The sequence below is a fragment of the Arvicanthis niloticus genome, chromosome 15 (assembly GCF_011762505.2).
Source record: "Arvicanthis niloticus isolate mArvNil1 chromosome 15, mArvNil1.pat.X, whole genome shotgun sequence".
Classification (NCBI taxonomy): domain Eukaryota; kingdom Metazoa; phylum Chordata; class Mammalia; order Rodentia; family Muridae; genus Arvicanthis; species Arvicanthis niloticus.
In genome coordinates, this window is record NC_047672.1 from 73,151,465 (window position 1) to 73,168,325 (window position 16,861).

General features: G+C 37.1%; 1 protein-coding gene and 1 non-coding gene across 6 annotated transcripts in view; both read left to right on the forward strand.

Annotated features, from left to right (window-relative positions):
• Reln (reelin) overlaps positions 1-16,861 on the forward strand; it is a 438,704-nt gene that overhangs the window by 208,833 nt on the left and 213,010 nt on the right. For all 5 annotated transcript variants that reach the window (XM_076913169.1, XM_076913171.1, XM_076913172.1 and 2 more), the window contains exons 7-8: positions 5,692-5,788; positions 11,415-11,466. In XM_076913169.1, the coding sequence (XP_076769284.1) occupies positions 5,692-5,788; positions 11,415-11,466 (149 nt within the window). The remainder of the gene's footprint in view (positions 1-5,691; positions 5,789-11,414; positions 11,467-16,861) is intronic.
• Positions 3,248-3,310, forward strand: LOC117721156 (U7 small nuclear RNA). Its single transcript, XR_004608415.1, has one exon. It is a non-coding gene; the product is annotated as a U7 small nuclear RNA (small nuclear RNA).

Genomic DNA, 16,861 nt, shown 5'->3' on the forward strand with positions numbered 1-16,861 from the left:
AAGCCCATCATTTTCCTCAGAAGGAGATCAGAGGAAGAAACCCAGCTATGAGGCCATAGATTCAAATGTCACAGCAAATAGCACCTTTCATTTTCCCTCTCCGAGCCTTCTAACATTGGGTACTTGTCATCATATTTAGCTCTAGTTCTTGGAAACACAAACTGTTCCACAGAAGAATTAAAATTTCAGACATCCAGGGGTTCATTTTTCAAGAAAGGAGGCTAGGAGGAACACATGTAACACATAGGAGCTGTTTTGAAAGCCTCAGTTAGCCAGGAATTACTCTTCAAGTTTATATGGTAATTTGCATCTGTAGAGTTTTAAAATCCACTTTTGTCATTCAGACATGGGTCATAATTCTCTTCTGAGACACTCCAAGGTTCTGTTGTACTGTTTGTTCCATCTGGTTTCCGTCGTCATGAACTGATGGCTTCTCTTGCCCTTTGTGGTACCAGGCTTATACATGTGTTGTTGTACAACCTTGAAGAATAATATTTCTAAATTTCAATTTTAGCATCTCTAAATAAGAGTGAAAACAATTGAGGACAATGATTTTATGTGATTGAGAGTTTGTTTATAGATTTCCCTAGTACAGTCCCTGTAGGTCACCCAGACTTCAACTTTCTAAGGCTTGAATTTGCCATCTTTTTCTATATGTACCTGTTTGATTCCAGCCATATTGACTCACTGAACTAAAAGTTCAACTTATAGGTTATAATTTTTGTGTATTCTATTCCCTACACATATTGACCTCACCTTCTTGCTTACTTAATTTCTAGTTCTGACTTAGAACCACATCAGCAGCTACCTTCCTTAGAAACAATTCTCTTCCTTTCCTACTTTTGAAGTGGCACCAGTCAGTCTATTTTGCTATATTAAGGACAGAGTAACCGGAATAGGTTACAGTCCTTTGGGTTGGATTGTAATGCTTCAACTTGATAGCTACATAACTTTGAATGTACTTTTCTATCTGAAGGTCATGATTTTTATTAGTAAAAATAAAGACAATAACCTCTATCATCCCAAAAGAGAGCTTGAAACCTTTAAATACACTTTAGGGAACTCAACTACATTAAACATTGCAGTTACTACCATTGCATGGGTGTCTTATATTGAATCTGTTTACTCTTCTGCTTTTCCATATGAAATGTAAACTGCTGAAAGAAAAGGCATTATGTCAGTTAGGCATTGTACTGCTAAAACTAAGCAAGATGCCTGCAAATCCTTAACCTGGTGGAGAATGCATTAATAAATCATGAGAGAGTGAACAACAACACCCGGAGGCAGCTGAGAAAAGGGCTAGACCTGACCACCTGAGGGATAGGCACATAGGGTAAATTAAAATAAACTATGCTGACACAGTCGGATTGAGAGAAAAATCAACCAAAGGACATTTAAAAGCTTTGGCAAAGAGCCCACTAATTTATCCCATCAATTCTTGTGGAAGACTTTGTTCCTTCAGGCAGCAACCCTGTGAATGATAAACCCTGTGAATGATAGCTGGTACTTGGAACTGTCTAAACAGGGTAGGATGCTGTGTGTGTGTATGTGTGCATGTGTGTGTGTGCATGTGTGTGTATATATATATATATATGTATATATATATACATATATATATATATATACACATATATATGTATACACACACACACACACACACACACACATATATATATATATATATATATATATATAAAATATATATATACACACACACACTTGGTGCATTGTCTTCCCCTATACTTATGTTATTATCACCCATTATTCTTCAAAGTAGAAATGATCCTCCAAACACACTTCACGCCTCTTGTCTAGTCACTAATTCTCTAACTCCAGGCTGTCAGGCTCTCTACATCAGAATTGCCTTTAAGCAATAAATATACTGATATGCAGATTCTTCCACATACCTACTCAACTAAAATTATAGAGGAGGAGGGCTAAAGTACATGCTCTATACACATACTGTTTTCCTTATGTATGATTCAGTGAGAGCTCCTGATGAACATATATAGCTGAAATGGTTACTATAGAAATTCAAGTAGCCAACCTCAGATTCATATGAATAATGATATTTTTAGTGAAGTGGTTTTAGAGCAGTGATTCTCAATCTGTGGGTCCCAACCCCTTTGAGGGTCAAATAACCCTTTTACAGGGGTTGCCTAAGACCATTGGAAATATAATATATTTATAATTCATAACAGTAGCAAAATTACAGTTATAAAGTAGCAATAAAAATAATTTTATGGTTGAGGTCACTACAGCATGAATAACTGTATTAAAGGGTCATAGAATTAGGAAGGTTGAGAATCATTGTCCTACAGGCTCATAGCATGTACTTTAGAGTCCTAATGGTCATGTGGAAGAGAGAATATTGACATGATTTCCTACCCCTGGAACATGGCCAGAAGGGCATGGGTCTCCACAAGTATTGGCAGTAGCTAGGCTTAAGGATTATTTGTATATTTTACTTCATGTTCCTCCTTTGTGGGAGTGTCTTCTCTGCCAAGGTTAACTCCATTTTAATCAGAGACAGCACAAGTCTGAGTCAAGGGTCTGTCTAATGTCCTTAGAAAAATGGTACATGTTATGGCCTTCAGGACAGCTCTTAAGGCTGTGGGAAAGCACCCTGAAAACATGAGTTCAAGAATGTATAGTTTCTCAACTATGCAAAATATAAGGTTGCAATATTAATTATATGAGGGGCTTCACAGATCCAAAAGAACAGGGACAGCTGTACTATGAGCCAATGTATCAGAAACACATTAAGGAAGGAGATAGAGATTTGGGAAGTGGTGATCACAAGGCAAGATCCCTCCTAGTCAAGTTTATTGTTTTTGCTTAGAAAAGCAGGCAGATTCCTGAGTTCAAGGTTACCCTAGGACAGAGTGAATTTAGGTCAAGGCATGGTGAAAATGATTATCTCAGGACAGGATCCCACCCAGCAAAGTTTATTGTTTGTGCTTAACAAAGGCAGGCAGATCTCTAATTCGTTTGACTTGTTTTGTTTGTTTGTTTGTTTGTTGTTTTTAAAATAGTGTACTTGCTGTCTTTTTCTAAGAATCAAGAGGCTAAGGTCATAAGATGCTAATTCATGGGATAATCAGAAGGGAACCTAGGTAAATAACTGAATTGATATGTAAATAAAAGACTGGGTTTTTGATCTTCATGAGATGAGCTAGCAGGGAGCTATAGCAATTATCTTTTAGAGTTTTTTCTAGCAAGAGTTCAGCTGTCTGGAGAAGTTTGGAAGTGAACACAGCTCTTTTAGAATTTTTTTAGCAGTTTTTCTGACTTTGGTTGGAAAGCCCCTGAGCTATCCAGAGAGCTTTCAAAATTTTTTTTCTACCATGTCTCTATCAGACAGCTGTCTCAAGAAGAGAGCTGTCTCAAGCAAACTACAGAGCCAAGAGCTATCTACAGAGCACTGTCTAGGGAGCCATCTCAAGGAGACTATAAAACTATAAGCTTGTACCCCATCATTTGGCTTTGAGTCTTCTTTTCATTGCTCCCAACCACCCCTTCCTCAGGAACCCTCTCCAAGCTGAGGCTGGTCCTTGGCAGTTAGCTTGAAGTTAATTAGTTTGAATATTCTTTTTTTTTTGTCCTCTGTTAAGTTAGATGTTTGCTGTTTCTCTCAAGCTATTTCATAATGAAAATTTTTAAATAATCCTCATCTATCACAAATATAAGAAGCCTATTAATTCCTTACTAATAAAAAAATCTCAATATAGGTTTTAAAAATTATATGAATGGATATTTTGTCTGGATGTATGTTTATGCACCATGTGTGTTCCGGAAGAGAGCATCAGATCCCCCTAGGACTGGAGTTACAGATGATTGTGAGCTACTGTATGAGTGTTTGTAACTGCTGAGTCATCTGTTCAGCCCTCACTCAATAAAATTTTTATGGTACTTCTTTATGCTTCTTTTATACTCCATTTTTAAAATTAAAAAACAATAGAGATCAATTCATATAACATAGTCTATGTCATGGAGATGAGAATACCAATTTTGTAGCAGTCAAAAAGGGTAGAAATTCATGAGAAATTAATAGTCATAATAATGTTATTAATAATAATAAGGTAATAACTCATGTATAGTACATGCCAGACAGTATTGTGAGAGGCCTTGAGAATAATTCTGCTTATAAAGTTGAAATACATTTAATTATTTATTCAACCAGTATTTATGAATACTATGCATAGTAAATAAACATGCAAAAATGAGTATAAATTTGGTTCTTTGCACTTCCGAAGCTACTGTGTTTCTTCTAACATCAAGAGCATTTTATTATACTCCTGTATCATAGTAATCAAGAAATGATTCAACTTCCTGCTAAGATTTATGATACAGTGAACTACACCATAAATCCTTATTAGAAATTATTTTCTGTTTCTTTGAAAAAAAAAAAAGATAATAGGCATCTCTGGTCTTGTAGTGTGGGCATGGCTGAAAAGGCTAGGAGAGCTGCCATTTGCCCTAGATGGTAAAGTGAGAAAAAGGGTACTTAGAGCTGTCTGCCAAGTTTATACTCACTGTGCTTCTGCCTTTCGCCCTCAGGGCCCCTGTGATTTCTCCTCACACTCCATCTTCCTCTGGCAGGGAGTCACTGCCCCCTCCTTGAAAGCATAAAGAATAGAGAGGCTAACACAGTGACCTGCCAAGCACAGGGCACAGTGCCCTTTCCACAGTGTTTGGCACCTGGAATGTGAAGGTCTTTGAAAATACTCTTTCTGCATCAAATAAAGCTCTCATGTGGTTTGAGGACCAGACAGGGAAATATGGATCTTTCTTCCTACATGTTAGATGTGTAATGGTTGTAGGAGGAAACGTTAGAGGGAAGAACATTATAAATATTACTGAACATACCCAAAGCAAATGCAGAGGAGGCGTATGTCGAGTTTCTACTAGAAAGACATGAAAAAATAACCTTTGATCCTGTCTTATGTTTTTATTAAACCACTTCAGTTTACAATAATACAATAAACAGAGGATTAAATTCTATTCAAAGTTAGCATGGGTCAGTATCCAAAATTTTCTTGTATTAGAATCTCTGCATATTCCCTAATTATATGTAGATTACATCTGGTTCCATTGTTCTTAACATAGTGGAATGTGAATGTGTAAGTTTGCTTGAGAATAGTTACTTAAGTTTTTTATATTGATCATAACACAAACTATTTGTGAGACATATTTCCATTATAGAGATGTAGAATTATATAAGATGTTCACTATCTAAGAGGAGAGTACTTTGTTTATTTGTAACCCTTGAAACTGTTCTTGTATTGGGCCCATTGGGTTTCTGTCTATTCTATGTAACTATTGGTAATACCATGTTCAGTTATTAAGGCCTATTATGGGACTACTTCTGCACTGTCGGTTTCCAGGTAGTGTCTCATTTAATTGTCACAATAGCTGCTCGAGACTTGGGTCTGTATTCTACCCTCATTTTATTCATGAGGAAACGGAAACTTTGGGAGATTAGAATTTCCCACCACTATACATGACTGACAGAACTAAGGTTTATGCTGAAGCCTTTCTGGCTTTGTGCTTTCTGAATCTTGTCAGAATCCAGTGTACCATGACTGTCCCATGCAGTGGCAATTAGTTGAGTAACTGTCACTATGGGAGCAAGAAACCAACGTGTACTGCTTAGTCCTGAGACTGAAAGTGCGTTCTGTGTCCCTGCAGGGTTGAATGCAGTAACTGTGAGACTGGAGAACAGTGTGGCACCATCATACATGGGAATGCTGTCACCTTCTGTGAGCCATATGGCCCTCGAGAGTTGGTAAGTATGTGGTACTGCAGTACATTGTTTGACTGTGGTCCTTATGCTTTTTGTCAACAACCATTTCTTTTATTCTCTAGGAGTTCAGATGAAAGTTTGAAATAGTATCTGCACTATTTTGGTATCTCAAAATTAGGAGAGGTAATAAGCTCAATGATAAAACCAGCAGCATTGGAGTGTCTTACAAAATGTGATTCATCACTATAATTAGATGGATTAAGATACACATATGATTTTGTATATCATGTGTACATAATCCATGTCACATTGGAAAAAATTGTGACCTTCCTAGTTCTCATATAAAGCCTTGATCTCATCATCATCATTATTATTTTCTCTCTGTAAGTCAAGAGTTTCTTACTATACTACTTTAAAACTTTAGTTCCTAACAATAAATGAACCTTGATGGATTTTTTTTCTAAAGAATGTACTGATTGATAACTGAGCTTGTTTTAAATGTAATTCATGCCAATTGACTCCAGAGTAGTTACTTTCATTTAATTTAGGGCACTAGCCATTGCTTGAGAGGTTAAGATCTGGAATTAATACATGCAGTGAACATTAATTACAAGCAGTCAACCTCTAACCACCATTGTATGGCAGATGGGCCTTTGCTGCTTTGACCTGATCCTCCTTTCTGACATGAGGACTGTATTTATTTCACATCCCTGCAAAGGATAAGAAGTGCTATCCTGACTCAGTTGATCTGCCTCTAGCATTCTCTGCACTTCTGGTGCCCAGGCTCTTTACTGCCTCTGCAGGGATTGTGTTTTCACCTCTGTGTCACATATTGTCTTTCAAAATCTCTAGCTTAAAAGTTGTCCAAAGATTAGCTTCCATAGTGATGAGATAACCCCTCTATGTGCAATTCAGAGAAGATTTATTTATCAAAATGTGGAAGCCAATTAACTTTGCAATGTGATCTTACTTTATCCTGCTTGAATACCCCTTTTGTGGCAATAGGTATATTTAGCCTATTAAGGATATGCTGTTCAGAACATTGATGAATTGAGTTTTCAATTGAAACTAGATCACATACAGAATTAATTAGATGTAAATTAAAATAATAGGTGATTATAATTCAAGTCTCACAAGGTGTTATAATACCTGCAGACAAATATGACTCTGGTAGTGAGATTCTTTCTGCAAAAATAAATTTGTTAGTATGCTTTAAATAATATACCTTGATTGAATTAATTACCTGTAATCCTTAAAATAAAATTAATTTTACTATAGTTAATTGAGCTGAGAATTACTGCCTATTTTAGGAAGTACTCCATTCAGTAATATTTCTGAAAGTATCATCATTGGGAAATAAAAATAATAAATCTCATGATATAATGCCAAAATTTATATTTCTGCAAATTCTTATGTTAAGTAAAAACTGAAATATCTATTTTATTTCAGCAACATGAATTGCAGCTCAGTGTGTTTACCATTAGATTTGATATCTCAATTGTTTAGTTTTGAGTTGTTATGTAAGAATAATCTTTACTCACATAACAATATATAATCTCAACATGAGGCCGAGAGGACAGAGGGTTGGTGCTGCCAGCCTGGGATACCAACATAGCAAGTCCCTGTCTCAAAATGTCTAAATAATAATCTTCTAAGACATAAGAGTGGTATGCAGTTGTATATTCCCATCGTAAGTATTTCCTGAAAATAAATGTGTTTTGTAGAGCCAAAGAGATATAGTTCTTTTGTTTGTTTGCTTGCTTGTTTTGAATTTTCAAGGTTTTTCTGTGTAGCCCTGGCTGTCCTGGATTCATTTTGTAAACCAGGTTGGCCTCAAACTCAGAGATCCACCTGCCTCTGCCTCCCAGGTACTGGAATTACAGGCCTGAGCCACCATGCCTGGCCATGACAGTTTTAGCAATAACAACTATTTAATTTTCAGTAAGTCTTATATTGCATTACTCTCCTAGGGACCAAAGTATACATAGTATCCAAGTTGTGTTCATAGAAAGCAGTCCAGTCAGATGAAAAGTGAAGGAGTCTGTTGTCAGTTAAAATATTTACTAAAATTTGAACATTGTCATGGAACTTCAACATTGAATCCAGTCTATGCTGTTGTACTTCAGAATTGATGAAATATGCCACCCCTGAATCGTTGCTTGTTAAGCAACAAGCCAGCTTGTTTTTCATGATCCAGTTTCTAAGGATTACTGAAGGAAAGAACCACAAGCCAAAGGTCTTAGGCTGTTACGGCTTTCTCTTTTGATCTTTAAGTCTAAGTCTGCAGGTCTGATCTGAGAGTTCCCAGGCCTAGGTCAGGCTTCTCCCCCAAGGATCACCCCAACAATAAAGACACACACGATTGGAGAATCAGGGGAAACATTTGATTCAATGCCAAGGACACAGGCAAGATGTCTAGTGCTCTAAGAATTGCTGGCAATTGCTGCAGGACCTCCCTGTAGGAGAAGATGTGGCAGAGTGTAGCTGACAGTCTTAGATGGGATATCCTCTGGTCATTGGGATCTCAGATCTGGTGGTGTGAGTCTTCCTGTTATAAGATGTTTGCATGCACAGCTTCTTGCTCCTGATACTTAAGAATATGGCGAAAAGAAAATTTTAAATCAACCAAAAACTAGACAAAGGAGCAAAATTGAGTGAGTTGGGACAGAGTAGGGCCTCCTTCATGGGGCTTAAAGGAGAGAGCAAAAGACAACATAAAGGACCTGCTGATAAGCCTGTATTCTTCAGACTTAGGTTGTTGTATCATGCCATTTCACACATGCATTATAGGAGCATCTGTCTACACCATCACAAGTTCTGTGGGGTCCTCTGACATTTTGTTAGGTATTCAATCTCCAGTCTTTAATAATGAAGGTGGTGCCACTTCATTATTTTGCTAGTGTAAAAGGAAGATAAAGAGAAATATATTCTCAGAACTTGAAATGAGTTGTGCTCCTCTCTTTGAAAAAAAGTCTTATTTGCAGTGCTGTAGGATCAGACAGAGGGCCTCACAAGCTGGGCAAGCACTCAAACACTAAGCTGTATCCCCTTCCTGCTGTTTCTTTACAAAAAGAATTTTTCTTTTTAGAGAAAAAAATCTTTTTAGAGAAAAATTGGTAAAATTTTGGTAAAAAAAAAAATTTGGTAAACTGGACCAAATAAATGTCTATTACATTCAGTGAAAACTTGCAAGGGTGGAGGACATAATGAGAGGCCTCAGTCTATAGCGAGTTATCCAGATTTATTTAAATACAGCTTGAAACTTACTTGGTTGTTTCAGAACACTGAGATATGGTGAGAGAAAACACTTCATAATTACTATACTATCTATCAAAAACCTGGTTGAACTCAGTAGTAATAATTATTAAAACCCAGTTACACACATAGACAAGTGGACTTCATATCTTCTTTTTTGAGTTCATCTTCTCTATTCTTTTTTTTTGTGTACTCTAGTGCTTGTGTGTGCACACATACATGTGAGTGCACATCCCTATGTGTGTATGTATGTGTGGAGGCCAGAGGTCAGTTTTGGCTATCTTCCTTTGTTGTTCTCTACTTATACTTTAATTTATGGTCTCTCACTGATCTGGAGTTCACCAATTCTGTTTAATGAGCTGGCTGGTAAGCTCTAGGGATCTACTTGTCTCTGCTGGATCTACCTGTCCAGCTTTAGGTTGTAGATTAGCCCTTTCAGGTCCACACTTCTAGATGAGTTTGAACTTTGGTCCTCACATTTGTACAGCAAACACTTTATTAGCCTCACTCATCTTCAAGGCCCTCCTACTATTTTTTGTAGCTGATAGTTTTACTTATATGAATGGGTAGAGTAATGAGATATGAGCATCAGATGCCACAGAAGTCCTCAGCATCCCATCGAAAGGAATCAATGACTAACCAGAAGCTACAGTTACAGTCACCTCAGTTACTCTTGAAATTTGGTAGTGTTTCCTGCATTAACTTGCTACTCAGAAGAGGTCACAGCTGTGTGACTTGATCATACATGTGACACAATATCAGTTATTACATCAGCTAGGGACAACTTCTGGAGGACTCTCTAGGATGCTCTGTGTACTAGCAGTAGCAATAACCACAGTGCTTTTAATTTATGTAATACCACTATTTCAAAGAATCCACTTTCAAACTGTTTTATGATTCACCTGGGAATCTATTCAGTTACATAAAATCATTCGACTTATGTGGATTTAAAAGAAAGTTTCTCTGTTGGTTGTGCATACCTTTAGATTTTAATATGAAATTATCCAAGGGGAAATCCTTGAGGGCAGAGAGTTAAACTTACTTTAAAAGCAGATTTCTTTTCAAATTATTGTTTAGTTTTCTCTGATAACTCTGGGGGAAGGAAGAAGACACGAAGCAGAGGTCTGGGCATGGTGGGTAGATTCAGACTAAAGACAGCTAGAATTCTCTTTATCAGTCTATGCCAGTGATTTATTTCTGTCATAAAGTAGGAGCTTATTCTGACTCTGGCTAAAGGGCTTATGAAATGTCTCAGGACATCCCCTCTTACCCTGGCTGCCTCTCCACTGGATTTTACACTCAACATGAGTTTAAAGGTGTCAGATCACAAAGAGACAGATGTACGACAGCATGCTATGCTGCCTTGATGAGCATGCATTTACTGAGTGGCTGTTTCCAAGGGTGGGGTATTGTGAGGCTTCCAGACCTTAGTATATGGACTCAGGAGCCCAGCTAAATGAGAACTTAACTTTCGTTTCATTAGGGAGGTGTGCCTACTCCAAAGAATAAATAACTTTACACACAGCCGTGTCATTTCTCTTTCCCAAGTGATATTTACCAATAACACTTCATGACACTGAGATTTAACCGAAGTGTGGAGGAGGCTTTTTGCATACCTTTATTCATAATGTCTCCCCCTCCAGTCTTTATCCCACCTTTCTTCATGCTCTTCCTCCCCTCTTCTTCCTCCTCTTCTCTCCCTCTCTCATTTTAAGAAATGTTCTATAATTCAATTACAAAACTATATAGTTATTATCATGATTGGTTTTAGAATATTTTTATTACTTCCCAAAGATTATGACATTTAAAATAGCTGTTTTAGTTCTATTTACCTAAAAATATCTTTCTGCTTACAAGCATTTGTTTTGTGCATATTAGGGTAGTGATGGAGATGCCAAAGTGTAGATATGAAGTTGAAGGACAACTTGTTAAAGTAAATTCTCTCCTTGCATCGACTGAGACCTGAGCTTGGACTCAGGTTCCGATTACCTAGTGTCCTTAACCTGGCTCATATCAGATCAGTGATTCTCTATTTGCTTTTAAAAATGATCTTTCTCTAGTCAATTACTCTTATCTCACAATTTTTGTCTTGTTGCCTTTTTGTAAGATTCTGTTAGGCTCTTAGGCAGGTAATAAAGTAAAAAGAGGTGATGCACTGTGTGTAGTTCTACTAAAAGCCTTTGCAAGATGACCTAGAGAATTGTTTCCATGGCACCCTTGAAAAGTTCACTGTGAAAGCTTAAGTTGGGGTCTCACAGTTTGCTTCCCAAAGGGGAGTAAGGAATCTGCCTATGTTCTGGCATGAGGCTGAAAATGGATGAACAGCTGAGAAAGTGCTGCGCTGGGTGGCTCTGTTTCCAAGCTTGTCCCTCTCTTGTCCTCCTGCCCTGATTCTTGCATGTTTTCTCTCTAGACTACCACATGTCTGAACACAACAACAGCATCTGTCCTCCAGTTTTCTATTGGTAAGTGTCTGGTAGCAATTGTAGCAATGTAACTTAGAAGTGTCACATTAATCAGAGTGTACAACTGTTCCAGGTGCTTTTAGAAATGGCAAAGGTTAAGTCTTGGTAGCAAATAATCTAAAAAGTGAAATTAAACATTTTAAAATACTGTTGTTTGTTCACACTCCTTATCAGTATTGATTGGTATTTAAAGTGCTATGAGTAATCTGTAACACTTTAAAAACTTTTTATTATATCCCATTTATTCGTGGTGTGTATGTATGTGTGTGTAAACAAACACACATGTGTGGAAGTCAGAACACAGCTTGATGGGTTTGACTTTCTTTTTTTAACCATGTCAATTTTAGGGATCAAACTAATCTTCCAGGACTGGCAGCATCACCTTTGCCCCTGAGCTGACTTCTAGTCCTGAAATACTTTTATAAATGATATACATATGGATTTTGAATACATTGAGTTATTATGTTGTGGCAGAAATATCCTATAGTTATATTTGCTGGGTTTACAATAGAAATGTGTTCAAATTCCTAAGCTCTGACTGGTAGTATAAGATAATTATTAGTGGCTGAAAGAAACTAATTAAGATTTAAGTTTTACATAAATAATCTATGTTTAATTTTGGTATATCTAATGAAAAAAAAATCACTACATCTGAAAATTATTTCTCCCAAGGGCTTTGGATTGAAAAGCAATAGTTCCTATCCAAAATATCCAATAACAATATGCCTTTTAGTAAAATATCCAATAACAATATTCCTTTTAATGAAATGGTAGCAGTTTTGCTATTTATTCTATTCTTTTTTAATTTTCATAAATATGTATATGTGTATATACACATAAATATATACATACATATACATGTATATATGAATCAATAAGCTACTTGTACACATTTCCAAGGAGAATATTCTACAGAAAGAAAGAGCCTGTCCTCTAAATGAGACCTAGGTTTGTCTAAGTCCTGAGGTTTCAGGCATACTGTAGTCACGCCCCAGTCCTCCACCATCTGCACTCTTCATCTTTGGAGAGCAGCCATTGGTAGGAAGAAGGTCATCTTCCTCAGCAGCTCCTGTTCTAAAGCGCGTGTCATTGTCTACAGCGGAGCCCACTGAGGTAGTCTGTTCCACAGAGGGTTTTCTGGTCATATGCTTGTTAATCTTTCATCAGCAAGCCTCATTTAAGCTTGTGTAGGTGTGTGAGCTTGTGTAAGTGTTTAAGTTTGTGTAGGTGTGTAATCAAGCTTATGTAGGTGTGTAAGCTTGTGTAGGTATAAGCTTGTATAAGCAAGTTTGTGTAGGTGTGTAAGCAAGCTTGTATAGGTGTGTAAACTTGTGTAGATGTGTAAAGTTGTGTAGGTGTATATGCTTGTATAGGTGTGTAAGCAAGCTTGTGTAGGTGTGTAAGCTTGTATAGGTGTGTGAGCTTGTGTAGGTGTAGGAAACTGCCCAGATATAGTTTGGATTGCTTCTCCTATTAACATGGCCTGCAGAATTTTATGCACAAACCAAAAGTACATATTAACTGAAAAAACTTGCTAGTGAAAAGAGAAAATGTTGAGTGTTTAAATGGTTTTCTCAATCTGTCAGCATGGCCATAATAATCATGTTTTATAATCAGAGTTCTTTTATGATTATAATTTGACAAGAACAATTTTTTTAAAACTATAGCTTAATAGGAACCTTCATGGATCTTAACCAGAATTAATGTGTTCTATTTTTTAAACCACTGAAAAGTCAAAATAAATAGGAATAATGGTTTTCAGTTTATCTGTATTAGGAGTATCCTTCTTGTTAGAAACAAATATTAATTTCAAATATTACATTTAGGCAATGAAGGATCACAGAAAAATTAACAATTCCAGTAGGTTTTTCACTCTGTTCAAGAGAGAAGAGTTGTAGCATCACTAAAATTATTTTTATTGTAGGAAGGAAAAAGGTCTATTTTTATGAATAACAAATCTGATGTAGCAGGGAGCATTAGGGAGTTGGCTAGAGAATGTGGCATTCAGTATATGACATTCAGAACACAAAACAGCTCAGGTAGAACTCCTTGGGTAGACCTAGTATCTGACTTAGCACAAACTTTGATTTTCCTACATGTGTACAGACCAGCTTGTACAACAGAGAGCATGGGTTTGAAGCCTGGATTTTACATTAAATGATGGGAAGCATTACAGAATCAAGGAGAAATGGGTCAGGGAAGAAAGAGAGAGATGAAGACTTGAGTTTATAACCTACAAGGCACCTCTTTAAAATCTTTCTGGGTGATGGTTTTAACATAAAAAAATGCAACGTAGCATTGGCAATGAACCAGTATAGTTAGAGAAATTATAGTTTATTGCTTAGAAACTTAATTGGGAAATTTGTTTGCTACATTTTGAGACTAGAAGCTTTCTGGTGTGAAAAGGGTTAAGATTGCCTACCTGTGTACAATGTGTGGTAACTATAAAGTTATAGTTAAAACACTTTCCAGAAATTGTTTTGTGTATCTTATGATTATTCATTTATGTGAATGTTTGTGAAGTAGAGGGCACTGGTATCCCTCTGTTGACAAGGATGGTATGAAGGTGTTTGTGAAGGAGAGGGCACTGGTATCCCTCTGTTGACAAGGATGGTATGAAGGTGTTTGTGAAGTAGAGGGCACTGGTATCCCTCTGTTGACAAGGATGGTATGAAGGCCCATCTAAGCATGCACATAAATCCTAAATGTGCCATAAGTGTGTGGATTTATTTCAGACTTTACGTGTCTGTAGTAATAAAATATCAAAATAGTGACTTCCATGTAATAAATGTTTCTTCTAAGCATTTCTTCTATACTCAGGTTAAAAGTCATGCAGAATCAGTTATGTGTTGTGAGCCTAACATTTATGTTTCTTTATGTATTTTGGAATTATCCAAATATATCCAAATATATACTATTGATGTACTTATAGTCAGTCAGTTTCAGTGCCGCTGTTTGGGAAGCCATGTGGCACAGTCAGTGCCTATTGTATATAATCATTTAGATGATATATAGGAATTTCTAAGGAAATTCATCATTATTTATGAGCTCAATGATGAATTACATTCATAATTAGGAATTTTCGTATTGCCCTTATAAGCAGTTCCATGCATGTAACAAATATAATCGCAGGGAGTCCCAAGTACCTCAAGGATTTACGTACAGAAATTACTTTCATCACTAAGGCATATCTTAAAGTCCCTTCAAATATGTATAATGTGACTAAATATTACGTGCATATTTAAATTGGTATATATATATACATACATATATACATACATATATACATATATATATTATTCCTGTGTCTACATGCATATAAATATACTTGAACATTCCTAAATAGCATGTTTTTAACATTAACAGCATTCTAAAAGCCCAGTTTTATAGGCTAAAATTCATCAGGTTATCAATAGCTAAGCTATATTAAAAAGTGTCCTGAGATATTCTAAGAACTTTCATTTTTCCACTCCTATGAAAGAACTTGTTTCCATTTTGATGGTGAGATATCGATTTACTGCAGTTCTCTCTTGAGTCCTTAGATTCAACTTGTAGAATTTATGGTTAGAGCCTTAGGGGCCTTTATCCATTCCCTGTTGATTCCCTCTGGGATGGGAGAGAGGTGTGAGCTGATGCCCCTGGTAACCCATTATCTTACAGTTTCCTCCAAGCTGTTTTCCTAAAAAAAACTTTTTCTTCCAAGAGAAATACTGGTGGGTCTTTGTATCTGTTATTCATTTAACTGACTTACTGGGCACTTGCTCTTCATTGTCTTGAGCTAACTTTAGCTATCTACAAGAAAAAGTGAGATGTTATTACAGCAGTCAACTGGGGCAGTAGGAGGCACTTGATACATTTGCAACAAGGACTCTCCAATGTCAAGTTGTTAAAATAATGGGTATATGCAGGTGTCAGGGTGCCAGGGCCCAGTGGGTCTTGACACTGGTATAATTCAAGGGCAGGGGTTGTGGGCAGCCTCTTAGGTAGAAGTATCCTGAGAGCCGACAACTAGAGTGTCTTAACAGGTCAGGAGCAGGCTTGCAGAAAAAGACACGGATTGAATACAAGCAAGGAGAAACATGGGAAGATCTCCTAAGCCTGGGCAGATGTAACAATGTCAGATAAAATTGGGCATCTCTAAACAACTAGTTCAAATATCCTGAAGATTTTAATAGAAGGCTAAATGAGAATTGTTACTCAGTTAATTGAACTTATTTAAAAAGGCATAAACCCCGCACTTTGGATCCCCAGGCATGAGGACTGAGAGTTCAGGGCAGTCTGGCACACATAGTGAGTTCAAAGCTAGTCAATGCTATATAGTCAGATACTGTGTCAAAAATAATAATAATGAGGGCAACAAGGGGGCTTCTTAAACAATAAGGAAATATAATTTTCCTGATTATCTTCAACTGTCAACTTGCACAGCCCAGAGATATCTGAAGGAGTCTCATTTAGGTATTGTTCAAAAAAGATTTGCCTGTGGCATGTCTGTGGGACACTTTTATTGGTTCATGTGGGAAAGGTCATAGTACTGCAAGCAGTACAGTTATTTTTTTCCATTTTTATTGTTTATTTTATTTGTTTACATTTAAAATGTTATCTTCCTTCCTAATTTTCCCTCCACAACCTCCCTAAGTCTTCCCCCTCCTCCACTCACCCACCCACTCCTGCCTCAGTGCTCTAGCATTCCCCTACCCTGGGTCATGGAGCCTCCACAGAGCCAAGGAGCTCCTTTCCCCATGATGCTAGATAAGGCTATCCTCTGTTACTTGTACTGCTGGAGCCATGGGTCCTCCATGTGTATATCTTGGTTGCTGGTTTAGTCCCTGGGAGCTTTGAGGGGTCTGGTTGGTTGACATTGTTGTACATCTCATGGGGTTGCAAACCCCTTCAGTCCCTTCAGTCCTTTCTCTAACTCCTCCATTGGGGTTTCTGTGCTCAGTCTGATGTCAGACCTGGACTATGTAGGAAAGCAAGCTGAGTAGAAACCAGGGAACAAGTGACTCACTGAGCAGCTTCTCCATGGCGTCATTCCTTCCCTGGCTTCCTTCAGTGATGGATTACATCCAAGAAGTGGAAGCCATATGAACACTTTCCTTTCCACACTACTTCTTGCTATGATGTTTATCATAACAGAAATCAAACTAAAACAATGGTGAACTGAATTCTTCAAAAATTTTGATTTTATAGTTGGGTTAAGACTGGACTTATAATTTTCTTGAAAGACACGTGCATTGAGCTACTCTATAAGAATATACTTTACCCAGCTCTTTCTTTAGATGAATGGAAATCACTTGCCAAATGAGGATTGAAGATAAACAGACAACATAGAGAACAAATAGTGTGGGCTGCAGAAGTAGCTGGCTCCGTGGGTAAAGCCTTTGTGATTTGGTCC